This window comes from Cervus canadensis, chromosome 4 (assembly GCF_019320065.1).
Source record: "Cervus canadensis isolate Bull #8, Minnesota chromosome 4, ASM1932006v1, whole genome shotgun sequence".
In the NCBI taxonomy this organism is placed as follows: Eukaryota; Metazoa; Chordata; class Mammalia; order Artiodactyla; family Cervidae; genus Cervus; species Cervus canadensis.
This window is the reverse complement of record NC_057389.1, coordinates 69,529,593-69,547,638: the sequence shown is the minus strand read 5'-3', so window position 1 is coordinate 69,547,638 and position 18,046 is coordinate 69,529,593. Positions and strand designations below refer to the sequence as shown.

The 18,046-nt window shown below is 37.4% G+C and overlaps 1 protein-coding gene and 1 pseudogene across 7 annotated transcripts in view; both read right to left on the bottom strand.

Moving 5' to 3' along the window:
* UIMC1 (ubiquitin interaction motif containing 1) overlaps window positions 1–18,046 on the bottom strand; it is a 123,019-nt gene that overhangs the window by 90,432 nt on the left and 14,541 nt on the right. For all 7 annotated transcript variants that reach the window (XM_043465813.1, XM_043465814.1, XM_043465812.1 and 4 more), the window contains exon 2: window positions 5,219–5,373. In XM_043465813.1, the coding sequence (XP_043321748.1) occupies window positions 5,219–5,365 (147 nt within the window). In that variant the 5' untranslated portion in view covers window positions 5,366–5,373. The remainder of the gene's footprint in view (window positions 1–5,218; window positions 5,374–18,046) is intronic.
* On the bottom strand, window positions 10,153–11,514 carry LOC122440894 (annotated as a pseudogene).

The following is an 18,046-nucleotide window of genomic DNA, read 5'->3' as shown; positions in this document are numbered from 1 at the left end:
AAAGCTAAATTTAAAAAAAAAAAGGAAGGAACTATGAAAAGCATTTATATACTCTAAAAAAAGATATACCAAAATATATGCCAAAAGCAGAGTCAAAAATCAAAGAATATAGAAAAAGAAATAAAATTAATATAACAAAAAATTAAACTCAATGCTATATATATATTTAAGAGACTGAGTTATAACAAAGTGATCCAGAACGGCTGAAAATGAAAGGTCTAGAAGATAACAGTAATTGTGTATGCATGCTCAGTCACTTAGCTGTGTCTGACTCTTTGTGACCCTGTGGACTGTAGCCAGTCAGGCTCTCCTGTCTATGAGATTTTCCAGGCAAGAATACTGGAGTGGGTTGCCATTTCCTCCTCTAGGAGATGTTCCCAACCCAGGAATCTACCCTGCATCTCCTGCACTGGATTCTTTACCACTGAGCCACCTCTCCATACATCCTCCCAGAAAAACCACAAAACCAATAGGGCTTCCCAGGCAGCACTAGTGGTAAAGAACCTGCCTGCCAATGCAGGAGTCGCAGGAGACCTGGGTTCCATCCCTGGGTCAGGGAGATTCCCTGGAGGAGGAAATGGCAACCCACTCCAGTATTCTTGCCTGGAGAATCCCATGGACGGAGGAGCCTGATGGACTACAATCCATGGGGTTACAAAGAACTGGACATGACTGAAGTGACTTAGCATGCAATAAGAACCAGAAATAACACCACCTATGACCAACACCTTCAACATTATTAGGAGACAAAACATACCACAGAATTCAAATAACCAGTGAGCAGAGAAATAGCAAATTCTAACAGAGTTCCCAGTGCTACTGCAAATCTATGAGTAAACAGAACAAAGAAAGAGAAGGCTTAAGAGACTATATGAAAAATAAGAAAAAGAGATGAAAAACTTAAGAACACAGACAAAACTATCTTCAAAATCAAAATGTCTGACACTAAGACAAAACATTGGTCCAAGAGGTGGTATTTCACATAATCAGCTACATTTTAAAGGGCTTGAAAGTGAGAGGAACAAAAGTGGCAACCTCAAAGATGTACTACCAATGGAAAAGAGGGAGATACACAAAGAAGAAATGGTACTCCTCAGATTTCATAAAAGAAAGGAGGAAAGAAATGACAGGTCCTGAAGGAAAAAAAAACATGGCAACCTCTCTTCTAACATCAACAATACCATCCATAAAAGAAACTAAAATGAAGTACACTGAAAAGACAAAAGGGAAGCTTTTATCCAGTAAATACAAGAATAAAAACAGAAATTTCAAACCAAGCAACTATAAAACAGAAAGAGAAAATATAAATAAAAACATTTATGAATATTCTCCTCTAATCATCAACCCAGAAAAGGAAATTAACACATCCCAAACAAATTTTAAAGAATCATCTACAGATTAAGAAAAGCCTAGAATCAGAAAACTCAAACCATAAACCAACAAAAAAAGGAACAAATAAATTGAAACTTCATAAAACCCAAACTGAAAATAGATAAAACCATCTCAAAAAAGAAAAATGGGGACTTCCCAGTGGTCCAGGAGCTAAGACTCTGAGCTCCCAATGCAGGGGGCTCAGGTTCGATCCCTGGTGGAGGAATTAGATCCTACATGCCCCAACTGAGAATCTGCATGCTGCCGCTGATCTGGAATGCTCCACACTGTTTTCCATTGTAGCTGTATCCATTTACATTCCCACCAACAACGCAAGAGGGGTCGCATTTAAAAAAAAAAAAAAAAGGGTCTCCAAAGGAAAACAGATTCAAGTAAAAATCTGAAAGAGCCACTAAAGAAATACAAGAAAACAATGAGAAAATGAAAGGAATAACCTACAAGATACACTGTTCTGAGAAAAGAACAAGATGCAAATAGATATGCAACATTTCACATAAAAAGCAGAATTAAGAAAACATGAATGGGGACTTTCCTGGAGTCCAGTGGCTAAGACCTGCGCTCCCAGTACAGGGGGCCTGGGTTTGATCCCTGGTCAGGGAACTAGATCCCTCAAGTCACAATAAAGATCGAAAATCCCATGTGCCACAACTAAGATGCAGTACTGCCAAATAAATAAATATTTAAAGAGAGAGGGGAAAAACATGAATGGGCTTATTTTTGCTTTAAAGCAATGTTGAAACAATAAAAAAAAAAATTAATGAAATTGGTTATCAGTGGAGTGAGGGATGTGGAATAGGGTGTATAGAATGGAGAAGCAAGATAACTTGAGTATATCTTTCTCTATAGATTTAATTTATTCAATAAAGCAATTTTCTACATAGTGCAAAAATAAAATTAGATCAACAAGAATGGGAAGAAAACAAAGAACCAATGCAAAAACAATCAGTTGGATGGTACCTTTTAAAGTACCTCAGTGACTTTATTACATATAAATAATCTAACCACATCAATTTAAAAAAGAGATTCTCAGACGGTATAAAATCAGAAACCTCAGACCGTGTGCTACCTGCAAGAAATCCAAATAAAATATAAACAAATACCTAGGTTAAAAGTTAAAATACCAACAAATGGTGCTGGAAAAACTGGATATTCACAAGCAAAAAAGAAGTCAGATCCCTACCTTAGACCATACATGAAAGCTAATAACACAAAATCAATCAAAGACCTAAATATAACACTTAAAATTTTAAAACTCTTTAAGAAAACATGGGGAAGGAAATGAGAACCCACTCCAGTATTCTTGCCTGAAAAATTCCACGGACAGCAGAGCCTGGCAGCTACTCTGCATGGAGTCACAAAGAGTTGGACATGACCGAGCACACACAGAAGAAAACACAGGGGAAAAGCTTCATGACATGGAAGATTTGGCAATGACTTTTTGGATATGACACCAAAGCATAAGCAGTAATACAAAAACCAGGTAAACTGGACTAAATTTAAAACCACTCTGCATAAAAAGACTATCAACAGAGTACAAAGGCAACCTATGGAATGGGAGAAAATATGTGCAAATCATATATCTGACAAGGGGCTAACTGTCCACAATATATAAAGAACCCCTATCATTCAACAGGCATTTCTGTAGTGTAGCGGTTATCACGTTCACCTCATACACAAAAGGTCCCTGGTTTGAAAACAGGCAGAAACATGTTTAGGGCTTCTCTGATAGCTCAGCTGGTAAACAACCTGCTTGAAATGTGGGAGACCTGGGCTCGGGAGATCTCCAGGCTACCCACTCTGGTATTCTGGCCTGGAGAAATCCATGGACTGTAGAGTCAATGGGGTCGAAAAGAGTCAGACACGACTGAGCAACTTTGACCATTCAATAATATATATGTGAATATATACAACCTAAAAATGGTTAAAATCCTAAATTACGTTATGTATATTTTACCACTACACACACACACACACACACCATCTCATACCATACACAAAAATTATTTCAAAATGGAACAAAGACCAAACTGTAAGAGCTAAAATTAGAAAACTCTTAGGGATCAATTTCATGACTTTAGATTTGGTAATAATTCTTTAGATACAACACCAAAAGCATTAAATAACCAAAGGGAGAAAAAACAGGTAACTTGGACTTCTTCAAAATTTAAAACTGTTGTGCATCAAACAACATTATCAAGAAAGTGAAGACATCTCCTAGAATGGAAGAATATATATGCAAATAATGTATCTGATAAGAGGTTTAATATGCAAAATATAAAAAGAAAACTTACCACTCAACAACAAAAAGAAAAACTGCAATGTATAAATGGACAGAGAACTTGAACAGACATTTCTTCAAAGAAGCTATACAAATGGCTAACAAGTACAAAAAAGATGCTAAGATGCTCAAGTTCATTAACCATTACGGAAATGCAAGTCAAAACCACAATGAGAAACCACTACACACCCACTAGGGTGGTATAAAAATTAAACATTTAAAAGTAACTAGTGTTAGCAAGAATGTAGAGAAACTGGAATCCCAGTATATTGCTGATGGGAATGTAAAATGGTGCAGTCACTGTAGGGGGAAAAAGGCATGAAGAGGACTTCCCTGGTAGTCCAGAGGTTGAGAATCTGCCTGCTATCACAAGGGACACAGGTTCAATCCTTGATCTGGGAAGATTTCACATGCAGTAGGGCAACTAAGCCCCTGCCCCACAACTACTGAGCCTGCACGCCCTAAAGCCTGTGCTCTGCAACAAGAGAAGGTACCATAATGAGAAGCCCGTCACCACAACTAGAAAGTAGCCCCTGCGCACCTCAACTACAGAAAGCCCGTGTGCAGCAACAAAGACCCAGCTCAGCCAAAAATAAATAAATACATAAAAATTTTGCAAAAGGGATTAAGTACTGTTATATGCTGCAATATGAATGAACCTTGAAAACATATGTCAAGTGAAAGAAAGTGAAAGTGAAGTCGCTCAGTCGTGTCCAACTCTTTGCAACCCCATGGACTATACCAGGATCCTCAGTCCATGGGATTTTCCAGGCAAGAATACTGGAGTGGGTTGCCATTTCCTTCTCCAAGTCAAAGAAGTCAGTCACAAAAGCAATTCAATTTAAAAGGAAGAGTCAGAGACAATTCTGAGCTTTATAACCTGAGGCAAATGAGTGGTTCTACCATCAAATGAGACAGTAGATAAAGAAGAGTGAGAGGTAAACTTAGATGAAAAAACAGTGACTTACTTTACTGCCTTACTGGATGTGACCCTCAAACAGGCAAAAATCTCCAATAAACAAATGGAAACACAGATCAAGGGAAAGATTTAAAATCTATTACAGCTCTGTCCAACAAAGCTTTCTATAATGAAGGGAAATGTTCTATACTTGCGCTAACACAGCAGACACTAGATGTGACTAGTCCAAGAGAGGAGCTGACTTTTCCTTTTATTTAATTTTAATTAATTTAAATTTAAATAGCTACAGGTGGCTAGTTGCTACCACATTGGACAGAGTATATCTAGAGACTTAAAAAGCTGTCTTTCTCTCACTTTACAGACATATGAAAATTTTCACATTTGATGTATTCAAATGGTTTTAAAATATCACCTTCAGTTAATACATTATAAAACTGAGGAGCTATGATCCATCCTCAGCCAAACTGTATGACTACTTTCTTCTAAGTAATTCTTAATTCCATTTACGAACCTGAGTAAAAGCCACATGGTATGGCAAGATGTCATTAAAGTTCAGTCTCACAAACAAACCAGTCACAGATAAGGAGGCCCAGTTTGAGACCTAGAGCTCTACTCTTTAGAATACTGACCTCTCCATCACTATCAGATATCACAATGTATGCATCCTCAAGTCTACACTTCTTCTTCACATTGACAGAACTGGTAGTTTCTACATCTTTCTTCTCCAGGTTCTGAGCTTCAGAGGCTTCCTTAACTTTTTTCTTTCTCCGCGGCATCCTTTTGTCTGAAATAGAAGGAAAAAAAATTGGAGAAGGAAACGGCAACCCACTGCAGTATTCTTGCCTACAGAATCCCATGGCCAGAGGAGCCCGGTGGGCTGCTGTCCATAGGGTTGCACAGAGTCGGACACAACTGAAGCAACTTAGCAGTAGCAGCAGAAGGAAAAATAATTTACTTAATATATAAGTATTCTAGATGCTATTTATCATTTGGTCATATAAAAGAAAAAGATATCTATCTAACAGAAGTAAAATTGGATTTCTGAACTCTTTTACTAATTAAAATTTGTATTTTTTCTATAAAGGAAAAAATACATATATAAATCTCATTCTTTTAGTGACATTTCAATAGGAGTAATATAATAATTTATCATAGTTCCTTAAACATTAGCTTAAATAACTGGCTCTCTGCATATTATTATTCATCTAAAAGCTTTTTTCTTTAATATCAATGCCTCAACCCAAAAAAGGACATCTTTTTTAAAATATCCCCTGCAAATAATCATACTTAAAGGTAAAAGACTGGATGCTTTCCTCTTAGGATAGGAATAAAACAAGCATGTCTGCATTCATCATTTCTACTGAAGATTACACTACAGGTTCTAAACAGGTCGATTATGGAATAAGAAGAAATAAAAAATCCAAATGGGAAAGGAAGAAGTAAACTATTGCCTTTTGTAGATGACATCATCTTCAATTAAAAAAAAACTAAGAAATCCACTAAAAAACCATTACAACTAATGAACAAGTTCAGTAAGATTGTTGGACACAAGGTCAATATACAGAAGTCAACTGAACAGCTATCTATAAGCAATAAATAATCCAAAAATTAAATTTTCAAATTCCATTTTAATAGCATCAAAAATAAAAAAATTCTTAACAAAATTTAACAAAAGTGTAAAGCTTGCAACCAAAAACTATAAAATATTGCTGGAAGATATAAAAGATAAATGCAAAGACATCCCATGTTCATGAATTAGAAGACTTGACACTGTTAAGACAGCAATATTCCCCAAAGTGCTCTACAGATACAACATAATTCCTAATAAAATTCCTACTGGCTTTTTTGTTGACATAGACAAGTTGATCCTAAAATTCACAGAGGAAAGGCAAAACAGAGGAAAGGCAAAACAGAGGAAAAACAGAGGTCCCAGAACAGCCAAAACAATCTTGAAAAAAAGGAACAAAGCTGAAGGACTCACACATCTCAATTTCAAAACTTACTACAAAGCTATATTATCAAGATGGTGTGGCACTGGCACAAGAATAAAAATAAAGATCAATGGAACAAAAGACCAGAGAGTTCAGAAAACATCCACACATTTACTGTCAATTGCTTTCAACAAAAGTACCAAGATAATTCAATGGACAAAGTATAAGTCTTTCCAATAAATGGTACTCTGACAACTAGATATCCAAATGCATAAAGAATGAAATTGGACCTCTACCTCACATAATGAAGAATTGCATGAAACAGATCAAAGACCTGAATGAAAGAACAAAATCTATAAAATTCTAAGGCAGAACATAAGCATAAAGCTCTGTAATCTTGGATAGGTGAGTTTGTTAAATATGTTATCAAAAGCATAAGCAATGAAAGAAAAAATAAATAAACAGGGCTTCACCTTATTAAAAACCTCTGTGCTCCAAACCACAATATTAAGACAAGTTTAAAAAAAAAATAAAGAAAAAATAAATAAAGAAAGAATGAGAAAAATATTTTTAAAGCATCTATGTAATAAAGAAATTGTATACAGAATAAAGAACTCTTGCAACTCAATAGCAAAAAGGTTTCCATCCATATCTTGGGTTTTTGTTAATAATGCTGCAGTTAATACTGGTATGCATATATCTTTTCAAATCAGTGTTTTGTTTTCTTTGGGTAAATACTCAGAGGTAAAACTGCTGAATCATACAGCAGTTCTGTTTTTTTTAATTTCAATTGTATACTTTAAGTGGATGGATTATATGGTAAGTGAATTATATCTCAATAAAGTTGAATTTTTTTTCTTAGAGAAAACAGCAAATGTTGGCAAGAATGCAGAGAAATTAAAACTTTCATTCATTCATAGTGTGAATATAAAATTCTGCAGCTGCTGTGGAAAATAGCTTGGCAATTCTTCAAAAAATTAAAATACATCTAGTAATTCTACTCCCAAGTAAACATCCAAGAAAGCTAAAAACAAATATTCAAAGACTTGCACTTACATGTTCTTAACATCATTAATCGTAATAGCCAAAAACAGAAATAATCCAAATGATGAATGGATACACAAAATGTGGTACATCCATCCATACAATGGAATGTTGGTCAGCCTTAAAAAGAAACAAAGTACTAATACATGCTACAAAATGGATAAACCTTGAAAACTCATTAAGTGAAAGCATCCAGACACAAAAGCTTACAAACTGTATGATTCTGTCTGTATGAAACATCCTGAATGGACTAATCTACAGAGACAGAAAGCAGATTAAGAAAACTAGAGGTTTGAGGAGAGAGAAATACAGAGTAACTACTTAATGGCCTTGGGTTTCTTTTTGGGGTGATGAAAATGTTTAGAATTAGAAAGTGGACTTCCCTGGTGGTCCAGAGAATCCGCCTGCCAATGCAGGGGACACAGTTTCAATCCCTGGCCTGGGAAGATTCCACACGTTCTGTGGCAACTAAGCCTGTGCACCTGCAACTACTGAGCCAGTGCTCTAGAGCCTGCAAGCCACAACTACTGAGCCCACGCACCTAGAGCACGTGCTCTACTGCAAAAGGAGCCACCACAATGAGAAGACCACGCACCACAATGAAGAATAACCCCTGCTCGCCACAACTAGAGAAAGCCCACACACAGCAACAAAGACCTAGCAAAGCCAAAAATAATAAATAAATCTAAAAAAAAAGGAACATAGTGGTAGTTGCACAACATTTTGAATGTACAAAAAGCCATTAAATTATACACTTTAAAAAGATGACTGCTGGATTTTACGTTCTATGAAATCTACCTAAATTAAAAAAAAAAAACAAAAACACTTTCCAGATGATTTTCTAGTATAACCAAAGCAGAGACCCACTGACTGAAATACTGATTTAAAAAGAATGTTAACTGTGTTACAAACTTCTCAAATTGTTTAATCATTCAATTACTCCTGAGAGAAATGTTACACCTCATTGTCAAAAAACATCTGGACAACCTGAGTAGTAAGGGAGGATAGTAAGAAAGGACACACTCAAACTCTTCCAATCTAGTCACTCACAATATCATTCCCTATCGCAAGAATAGAAGCTAAACACAAATTTCTTTTCTATTCTTAATGTTTATTTTTAAATGACTTAAGTCTTGAAGAAACAGAAGAAATCACACGAAATGATGAAACTATTAAACTACACATAAATTGTTTACAGTAGTATAGATGATCTACAATACCGTGTTAGTTCTAGGCATACAGCAAAGTGATTCAGTTATTTTTTCAGATTATTTTCCCTTACTGGTTATTACAAGATATCAAATATTGTTGTTACCTGTGATATACAGTAAATCCTTGCTGCTTCTCTATTTTATGTATAGCAGTTTATATCTGTTAATCCCCTACCCCTAATTTATCCTTTCCCCTTTGGTAACCATAAGTTTGTTTACTATGTCTGTGAGTCTGTTTCTGTTTTATAGATAGATTCATTTGTATTATTTTCTAAACTCCACATATGTGTTATTATATAATATTTTGTCTTTATCTGACTTTACTTAGTATGATAATCTCTAAGTCCATTCATGTTGCTGAAAATGGCATTATTTCATTTATTCTTATGGACAATACTCCATTTCATTTATACACAGATACACACACACACACATGTGCATGCACACCCCCTCCCTCAGCTCCCACTCCTCCACCAGCACATCTTAAACCTACCAACCAGATCGGCACCTGGGTTGTTTCCATGTCTTGGCCATTGTAAATAGTGCTGAACACTAGGGTATCTGTATCTTCTCAAATTAAAAGTTTTCATCTTTTCTGGATATATGCCTAAGAGTGGGGTTACTGGATCATATGGCAGACCTACTTTTATTTAAGGAAGTTCCATACTGTTTTCCACAGTGGCTGCACCAATTTACACTCCCACCAACAGTGTAGGAGGGTTCCCTTTCCTCCACACCCTCTCCAGCATTTGTTATGTGTAGACTTTTCGCTAGTCATTCTGACCGGTATGAAGTAATACCTCATCGTGGTTCTGATTCACATTTCTCTAATAATTTAAGCTACATGTAAACTTTTTTTTTTTTCCACAAGGGAAACTAGAAAGTATTTTAATAAAATGAAAACAAAAACACGAAAGCAAAATCTGTGGGATGCAGCTAAGGAGTTCTTATAGGAAAGCTGATGGCATTAAATGCTTATATTTTTTTTAAAAAACTAAATATCTCAAATCAGTGACCTGACCTTATACTTTAAGGAAACTAGAAAAAGAAAAGCCAGCCCATCAAAAGCAGAAGAATAAAAATAATAAAGAACATGAAGAAATTGAAAACAAAAATGACAGAGAAAATCTATAAAGCCAAAGCTGACTTTTAGAAGAGATTAATAAAACTGAAAAGCCTCTAACCAATCTGCGCAAGTGAAAGAGAGAAGATATAAATTACCAATATAAGGTAATTGAAGGATTTTTAAAAGTTTCATCACTACAGTTCATATGGATATTAAAAGGATAATAAAGGGAGATAACAAATAATTTTTGTCCTTAAACTCGACAACTGAAATGGAACAATTCCTTGAAAGCACAAACTCCCAAAGCTCCATCAAGACACATTTAAACCGAAAGAGATAGGATTAGGTATCTCTATTACACCTTTGATTTGTAGTAAGATACTACTTTCCAGGGTGATGTTCAAAGCACTTGTTAGGTACTGACTGAACTCCTCAAAGAACATTCCATTCCCCTTCTTCATATTTCCCATAGTTCTCTGAGTACTCCTTTTGAATGCAGTGATTGGTCAAGTGGCTGGTTTTATCTTGGAAATTATCCACCTAATACAGTTCTGAAGCAGTCTGCAGGACACCCTCTCTACAGAGGTAGATATTAAACTGATGGTCCACCAAGACCCAGCTTCGGATGTCTAACTTGTGATGACCAGGCTCCAGGAACAGATCCAGGAACTCCAGGTATTTCTGGATCATGTGCACCTGGCCTTGGTTGTCTATGAAATCCAACAGTTTTGTAGCCACTGAGGAGATGAGGATGCCTTCACCTTTGGCTCTGGCTAATGACTTTGTGATCCAAGCGTTGCCCTCTCCCTCCTCTTTCTTTCTGTTATATGAAGTCCGGAAAAATTCTCTGTTGTCTGTGCTTGAACTATGGAGCGGTGGATGGATTCCACTCTGAGCTGGAGCAACTGGGGCCTTGAGGTTGGTTGGATAAATCAGGTAGGACTCAGGGAACCATGTGCAGGACTCAGCCTGTCTGGGCTGGTTTTGATGAGCTTCACTAAAGATGCTTTGCAACACAGTTTGTCAGCCCCTCTGTAGTAATTCACCAACTGGATCAGCCCAGGCTCACGATCCAGTCTCCCAAAGGGCAGCCGGTTCCTTTCTCCCAGCATCAGGTTGAACCTGGGGTTGCCCCGCCGCAGCCGCTTCCAGTGGCCAGTGGCAAGCAGCAGCCGGAACACCTCGTTGGCATAGACGCTGCTGTTCTCATCACACACCACGAAGGTGTACATGGTGAAAGGCCGCGCGCCCGGCACCCTGACCCCTCATCCCAGCAGCCGCCTCAGGGACCAGCCAGCCAGGCGGCGGCTCAGCTAGGGACCAGCCCAGGCACCTGCCACCTAAACTTTTGAGTCTATATATATTTAAATACATAGCGTTACAACAAAATTAGAGAAATATTTATAGCATACATGAAAAAAGCTATTGATTATATTTAAAAAGTACAAACTGACACAAAATATTAACATCCTATTAGATAACGAGACATGAACTGTCAATTTGAAAGGAAAAAAACAAATCAAGCATGAATATGTGGAAAGATTTAACCTATAACATTAGACAAATTTTTAGACAAATTAGGCATATTTTTACTTCCTAAAGGGGAAACAGATGGGGAGACAGTGGAAACAGTGCCAGACTTTATTTTTTGGGGCTCCAAAATCACTGCAGATGGTGACTGCAGCCATGAAATTAAAAGACGCCTACTCCTTGGAAGGAAAGTTATGACCAACCTAGATAGCATATTAAAAAGCAGAGACATTACTTTGCAAACAAAGGTCCGTCTGGTCAAGGCTATGGTTTTTCCAGTGGTCATGTATGGATGTGAGAGTTGGACTGTGAAGAAAGCTGAGCGCCGAAAAATTGATGCTTTTGAACTGTGGTGTTGGAGAAGACTCTTGAGAGTCCCTTGGACTGCAAGGAGATCCAACCAAGTCCATCCTAAAGGAGATCAGTCCTGAGTATTCATTGGAAGAACTGATGCTGAAGCTGAAACTCCAGTACTTTGGCCACCTCATGTGAAGAGTTGACTCATTGGAAAAGACCCTGATGCTGGGAGGGATTGGGGGCAGGAGGAGAAGGGGATGACAGAGGATGAGATGGCTGGATGGCATCACCGACTCGATGGGCATGAGTTTGAGTAAACTCCGGGAGTTGGTGATGGACAGGGAGGCCTGGCGTGCTGCGATTCATGGGGTCGCAGAGTCGGACATGAATGAGCAACTGAACTGAACTGAAAGTAAAATGAATTAATTTTAATTAATTTTAATGATAATCCTGCAGTTGTGGGAGCAATTCTTCAAACACCAAACTGTAACAGATATTTTAAAAAACACACACAACACAAAACTTTGTATAAATGGTGCCATACTCTAATATAAATTACTAAAATCACTAGTTTTCAGTTTTAACCACTCGCTCTATCCCTCCTTTTAGACTTAGGTCTGTTACTGCCATAATGAAAATTACCCAAAGAAAAACAAAACAAATCTCTTTGGAGACCAAGAAAGAAACAGCTAAGACATCTGAGGGGAAAGTATAATGGAATCTGGCAAATTAAAGAGATAAATCTTAGATAAATACTTAAAGAACTGCTGGCTAAGAGGTCTTAACCTGTCAATCCACAAGCCCTTAAAGGACCTATGGTTAGGCTTCAAGGGATTCACAATCTCCTGAAACTGTGTACAAAACTGTCTTGTTTTTGTATGCACCCTGGGGAAAAAAAATTTTTTTGGGGGGAAAAATTCTTATAGCTTTCATCCAACTCTTAGAGGAGTTCAAAATCCAAAAGAGTTTAGAACTACCAATGATCTAGCTAAACCCCTTCATTTTCAGAAACAACATGAAGATTTAAATTGATGTGCATAACCAATCTCCTAGTGTTTTTGTGTTTAAGAATTATGACTATTTCACCTTTTTACATTTTGGAGTTTTTTTGTTTGTGCATGCCTTCTAACACTTAAAGGTAAAATTTCTGTTACCTGAGTAACAAAGATTTCTCAGGATACAAAGAGTAAAAGACACAGAATTTTTAAAAACCGACAAACTAGGCTTCAATGAAACTTAAAACTTATGTTCTTCAAAAGACACCAATAAGAAAACAAAAAGACAAGTCATGAAATGGGAGAAAATATTTGCAATGCACATGTCTTGCGTAAGACTCATAGTCACAATATATAAAGAACTCTTATGGTGGTGATGGTTTAGTTGCTAAGTCGTATCCAACCTTGCGACCCCACTAACTGTAGCTCACCAGGCTCCTCTGTCCATGGTATTTTCCAGGCAAGGATACTGGCGTGGGTTGCCATTTCCTTCTCCAGGATATTTTCTCCACCCAGGGATTAAATCTAGGTCTCCTGCACTGCAGGTGGATTCTTTACCAACTGAAGCCCCCAGGGAAGCCCAAATAACTCTCATAATGCAATAATAAAATGACAAACCAATTTTTTAAATGAGCAAGATATGGACACAAAAGCAAATGTACTAATAGCCAATAGGCAAAACAAACAGAAAGAGATGTTCCACATCATTAGTTATCAAAATAGAAATTAAATCCACAATGACATAACACTACACATCCATTATAATGGTTACAATTAAAAATACTGAAAACACTAATGTGGGCAGGAATGAGGAATACATGGATCTCTCATACACTGCCAATGGAAATATAAAATGTTATAAGCCACTGCAGAAAACTGTCTGGCAGTTTCTTAAAATTAAATGTATACTACTGCACAAGCCAGTCATTCTGCTTACTACTGTTTACTCAATAGAAACAAAAACCTATCACCACATAAAGACTTGTACAGTAATGTTCACAGAAGCTTTTCACACAATGTCAAGCACTAAGAAGTGAAGTTGCTCAGTCGTGTGCAACTCTTTGCGATTCCATGGACTGCAGCTCCTCCATTCATGGAATTTTCCAGGCAAGAGTACAGGAGTGGGTTGCCATTTCCTTCTCCAGGGGATCTTCCCAACTCGGGGACCGAACCCGGGTCTCCCACATTGCAGGCAGACACTTTACCCTCTGAGCCACCAGGGAAGCCCATGAGATGACCCAAATGTCCATCAACAGATGAATAAACAAACCATGATTTATTCATACAACAGAATATTACTCAGCAATAAAAAGGACACAGGCAAAAATACGAGTGAACCTCAAAATCATTTTGCTGAATGAAAAATTGCCCTGGTGGTCCAGTGGTTAAGACTCCATGCTCCCAAAGGAGAGGACCCAGGTTCAATCCCTGGTCAGAGAACTAGATCCCACATCCTGCAACTAAATTCAAACACAGCAAGTAAGACTCAGCACAGCCAAAGAAAAAAGCCAGTCACAAAGAGTACAGGTTGTATTATTCCATTTATATAAAATGTAACCTAACCTATAGTGACAAAAAGTAAATCAGTGGTTACTAATGTTCAGGAGTGTAAGAAGAGATGGACAGAAGAGAGCAAGAGGAAGGTTTTGAGGGTGATGGGAACCCACTGTATCATGATTTTGGCAGCAGTATCACAAGTGTATACAACTGGAAAATTTCATCAAACTATATGCTTCAAATAGATGCAGTTTATTATATATAAATCATTTTGCAATAAAGTTGATAAGGAAAAAAATAAAATGAGATACCACAACATATCCACTAGCATGGCTAAAATTTAAAATAAAAAAATCAGGCATTGATAAGAATACAGGAACAGCTAGAACTCTAATACACTGCTGGTAGGAATATAAAGTGGTACAGTCACTTTGAAAAGACAGTTTGGCAGTTTCGTAAAAAGTAAAACATACACCTACTATGTGACCTAGCCATTTCAACTATTTACCTAAAAGAAATAAAGTCATATTCATAGTAGCCCTATTCATAATAGACGAAATCTCTAGACAGCCCAAATATCCACCAATAGGGGAATGGATAAACAAATTGTGGTCTATCCATACCATAGAAAACTACTTCACCAATTAAACTACATAAAACATTATGGTGAACAAAGGAAGCAAGACACAAATAAGTACATACTATATGATTCCATTTACAGGCATACTTCATTTTTTGCACTTTGCAGATATTGCATTTTTTTACAAACTGAATATTTGTAGCAATCGCGTGTGGAGCAAGGCTCCCAACAGCACTTCCTCACTTTGTATCTCTGTGTCACATTTTGATAATTCTTGCAACATTTCAAACTTTTTCATTATATTTATCAAGGTGACCCACTTTCAATGATTTTTTTTCTTTTTCTTTTTTTTAATCAGTGATTTCTTTTATGTTACTACTATAACTCAATGAAGATTCAGATGACAGCAATTTTTAGCAAGTTTTTTTTTCATTTTCATTATAGTCAATTTATAAATTTTGTGTTATTAATAGTTTCAAGTGTACAGCAAAATGAATCATTTATACATATAGCCACTCTTTAGATTCTTTTTCCATATAGGCTGCTACAGAGTATTGGGTAGAGTTCCCCATTAATTAAATATATACATTGTATGGATGTGAGAGTTGGACCATAAAGAAGGCTGAGTGCCAAAGAAATGATGCTTTTGAACTGTGGTGCTAGAGAAGACTCTTGAGAGTTCCTTGGACAGCAAGGAGATCAAACCAATTAATCCTAAAGGAAGTCAACCCATAATATTGATTGGAAGGACTGATACTGAAGCTGAAGCTCCAATACTCTGGCCACCTGATACAAAGAGCTGACTCACTGGAAAAGACCCTGATGCTGAGAAAGATTGAGGGCAGAAAGAGAAGGGGACAAGAGATGATTGGATGGCATCACCGATTGGTGATGGATCCAATGGACATGAGCTTGAGCAAACTCCAGATGATAGTGAAGGACACGGAAGGCTAGTGTGCTGCAGTCCATGGGGTTGCAAAGAGTCAGACACGACTAAGCAACTGAACAACAACAAAATTATTTTTTTAGACTCTGCAAGCTTAACAGACTACAGTAGAGTGTAAACATAACTTTTATATGCACTGGGGGAAAATAAAAGCATGTGACTCACTTTATTTTGATTTACTGCAATGGTCTGGAACTGAATCACAGTATTTGAGGATGCCTGTGTTTGAAATTCTAGAAAAGACTAATATAATCAATAGTGGGGGAAAAAAACAAAACAGACAAGTAATAAGTAATTGTCTCAGGCCAGAATGGGGGAGGGAGAGAAATGGCTGGTAAAAGTTATAAAGATACCTCTTGAGATAAGTGTTCTGTATCTTGATTAAGGAGGTGGTTACACAGATGCATACTCTGACCAAAATTCAACCACAGACTTCTGATTACTCGTCATGACAATAAAGTGGTTAATAAATCTTTTCTCAAACAGAAACTTAAAAAGCTGACAAATTTCAGCTTGGAAACTAACTGAATATAACAAAATTAAAAATAGTTATTCATGAAAACTACTTAACTTTGGGTAAGAACACCATGAATCTCTGCAATTCATACTAAGAGCTTCTCCCGTATATCCCCCACCCCTAGATCTACCAACCAAGGAAAGGAAGGACATGAATATAAACAATTTCACTTTCACAGCTGGTGGGGACTCACTAGGTAGGAATATTTTTAGTCTATCTTAGTGGCCAACAGCCTGTGGTTGGGTCCTATATGAGGCAAGCAACAAACCAGAGAGTAAATCAAAGATTTATCAGGAAATTCCAAGAAGACAGACAGCCATAAGAGGATTCATAAAGTCTCCAAATATCCCAGACTGATGAAAGGCTGTGTATATGCATGCAAAAACCACAGCAGACCCAAGTTTCCTATATAAACCTGGCAGCAGGATGGTGTATACAGAGTAGAAATTTGAGAGTCCTTGAGGAAAGTAAAAGCTGGGGCAAGCTTTCTCTTCCAATTCAGTCACTCAGTTGTGTCTGACTCTTTGCGACCCCATGGACTGCAGCATGCCAGGCTTCCCTGTTCATTACCAACTCCTGGAGCTTGCTCAAATTCATGTCCATCAAGTTAGTGATGCCATCCAACCATCTCATCCTCTGTTATCTCCTCCTCCCACCTTTAATCTTTCCCAGCATCAGGGTCTTTTCCAATGAGTCATTTCTTCACATGAGGTGGCCAAAGTACTGGAGCTTCAGCTTCAGCATCAGTCCTTCCAATGAATATTCAGGACTGATTTCCTTTAGGATGGCCTGGTTGGATCTCCTTGCAGTCCAAGGGACTCTCAAGAGTCTTCTCTAACACCCCAGTTCAAAAGTACCATTCTTTGGTGGTCAGCTTTCTTCATGGTCCAACTCTCACATCCATACATGACTACTGGAAAAACCATAGCTTTGACTAGACAGACCTTTATCAGCAAAGTAATGTCTCTGCTTTTTAATATGCTGTCTAGGTTAATCATAGCTTTTCTTCTGAGGAACAAACATCTTTTAATTTTATGGCTGTAATTACCATCTGCAGTGATTTTGGAGACCAAAAAAATTAAGTCTCTCACTGTTTCCATTGTTTCCCCATCTATTTGCCATGAAGTGATGGAACCAGATACCATGGTCTTAGTTTTTTGAATCTTGAGTTTAAAGCCAACTTTTTCACTCTCCTCTTTCACTTTCAAAAGGCTCTTTAGTTCTTTGCTTTCTGCCATAAGGGTGGTGTCATCTGCATATCCGAGGTTATTGATATTTCTCCCAGCAATCTTGATTCTAGCTTGTGCTTCATCCAGCCCAGCATTATGCGTGATGTACTCTGCATAAGTTAATTAAGCACAGTAACAATATACAGTCTTTCCCAGTATACATACTCAATATACATAACATACATAACTCAAAATACATACATACATAACAATATACATACTCCTTTCCCAATCTGGAACCAGTCTGTTGTTCCATGTCCAATTCTAGCTATTGCTTCTTGACCTGAATACAAATTTCTCCGGAGGCAGGTAAGGTAGTCTGGTATTCTCACCTCTTTAAGGATTTTCCACAATTTGTTGTGATCCACACAGTCAAAGGCTTTGGTGTAGTCAATAAAGCAGAAGTAGATGTTTTTCTGGAACTCTCTTACTTTTTCAATGAGCCAACGGATGTTGGCAATTTGATCTCTGGTTCCTCTGCCTTTTCTAAATCCAACTTGAACATCTGGAAGTTCATAGTCCATTTCCACTACCACCCTAGTTCCAAGCTACCAGCAACTCGCATGTGAACAATATCTTAACTAGGTCCCTTATATTTCACCCTTGCCCCACCC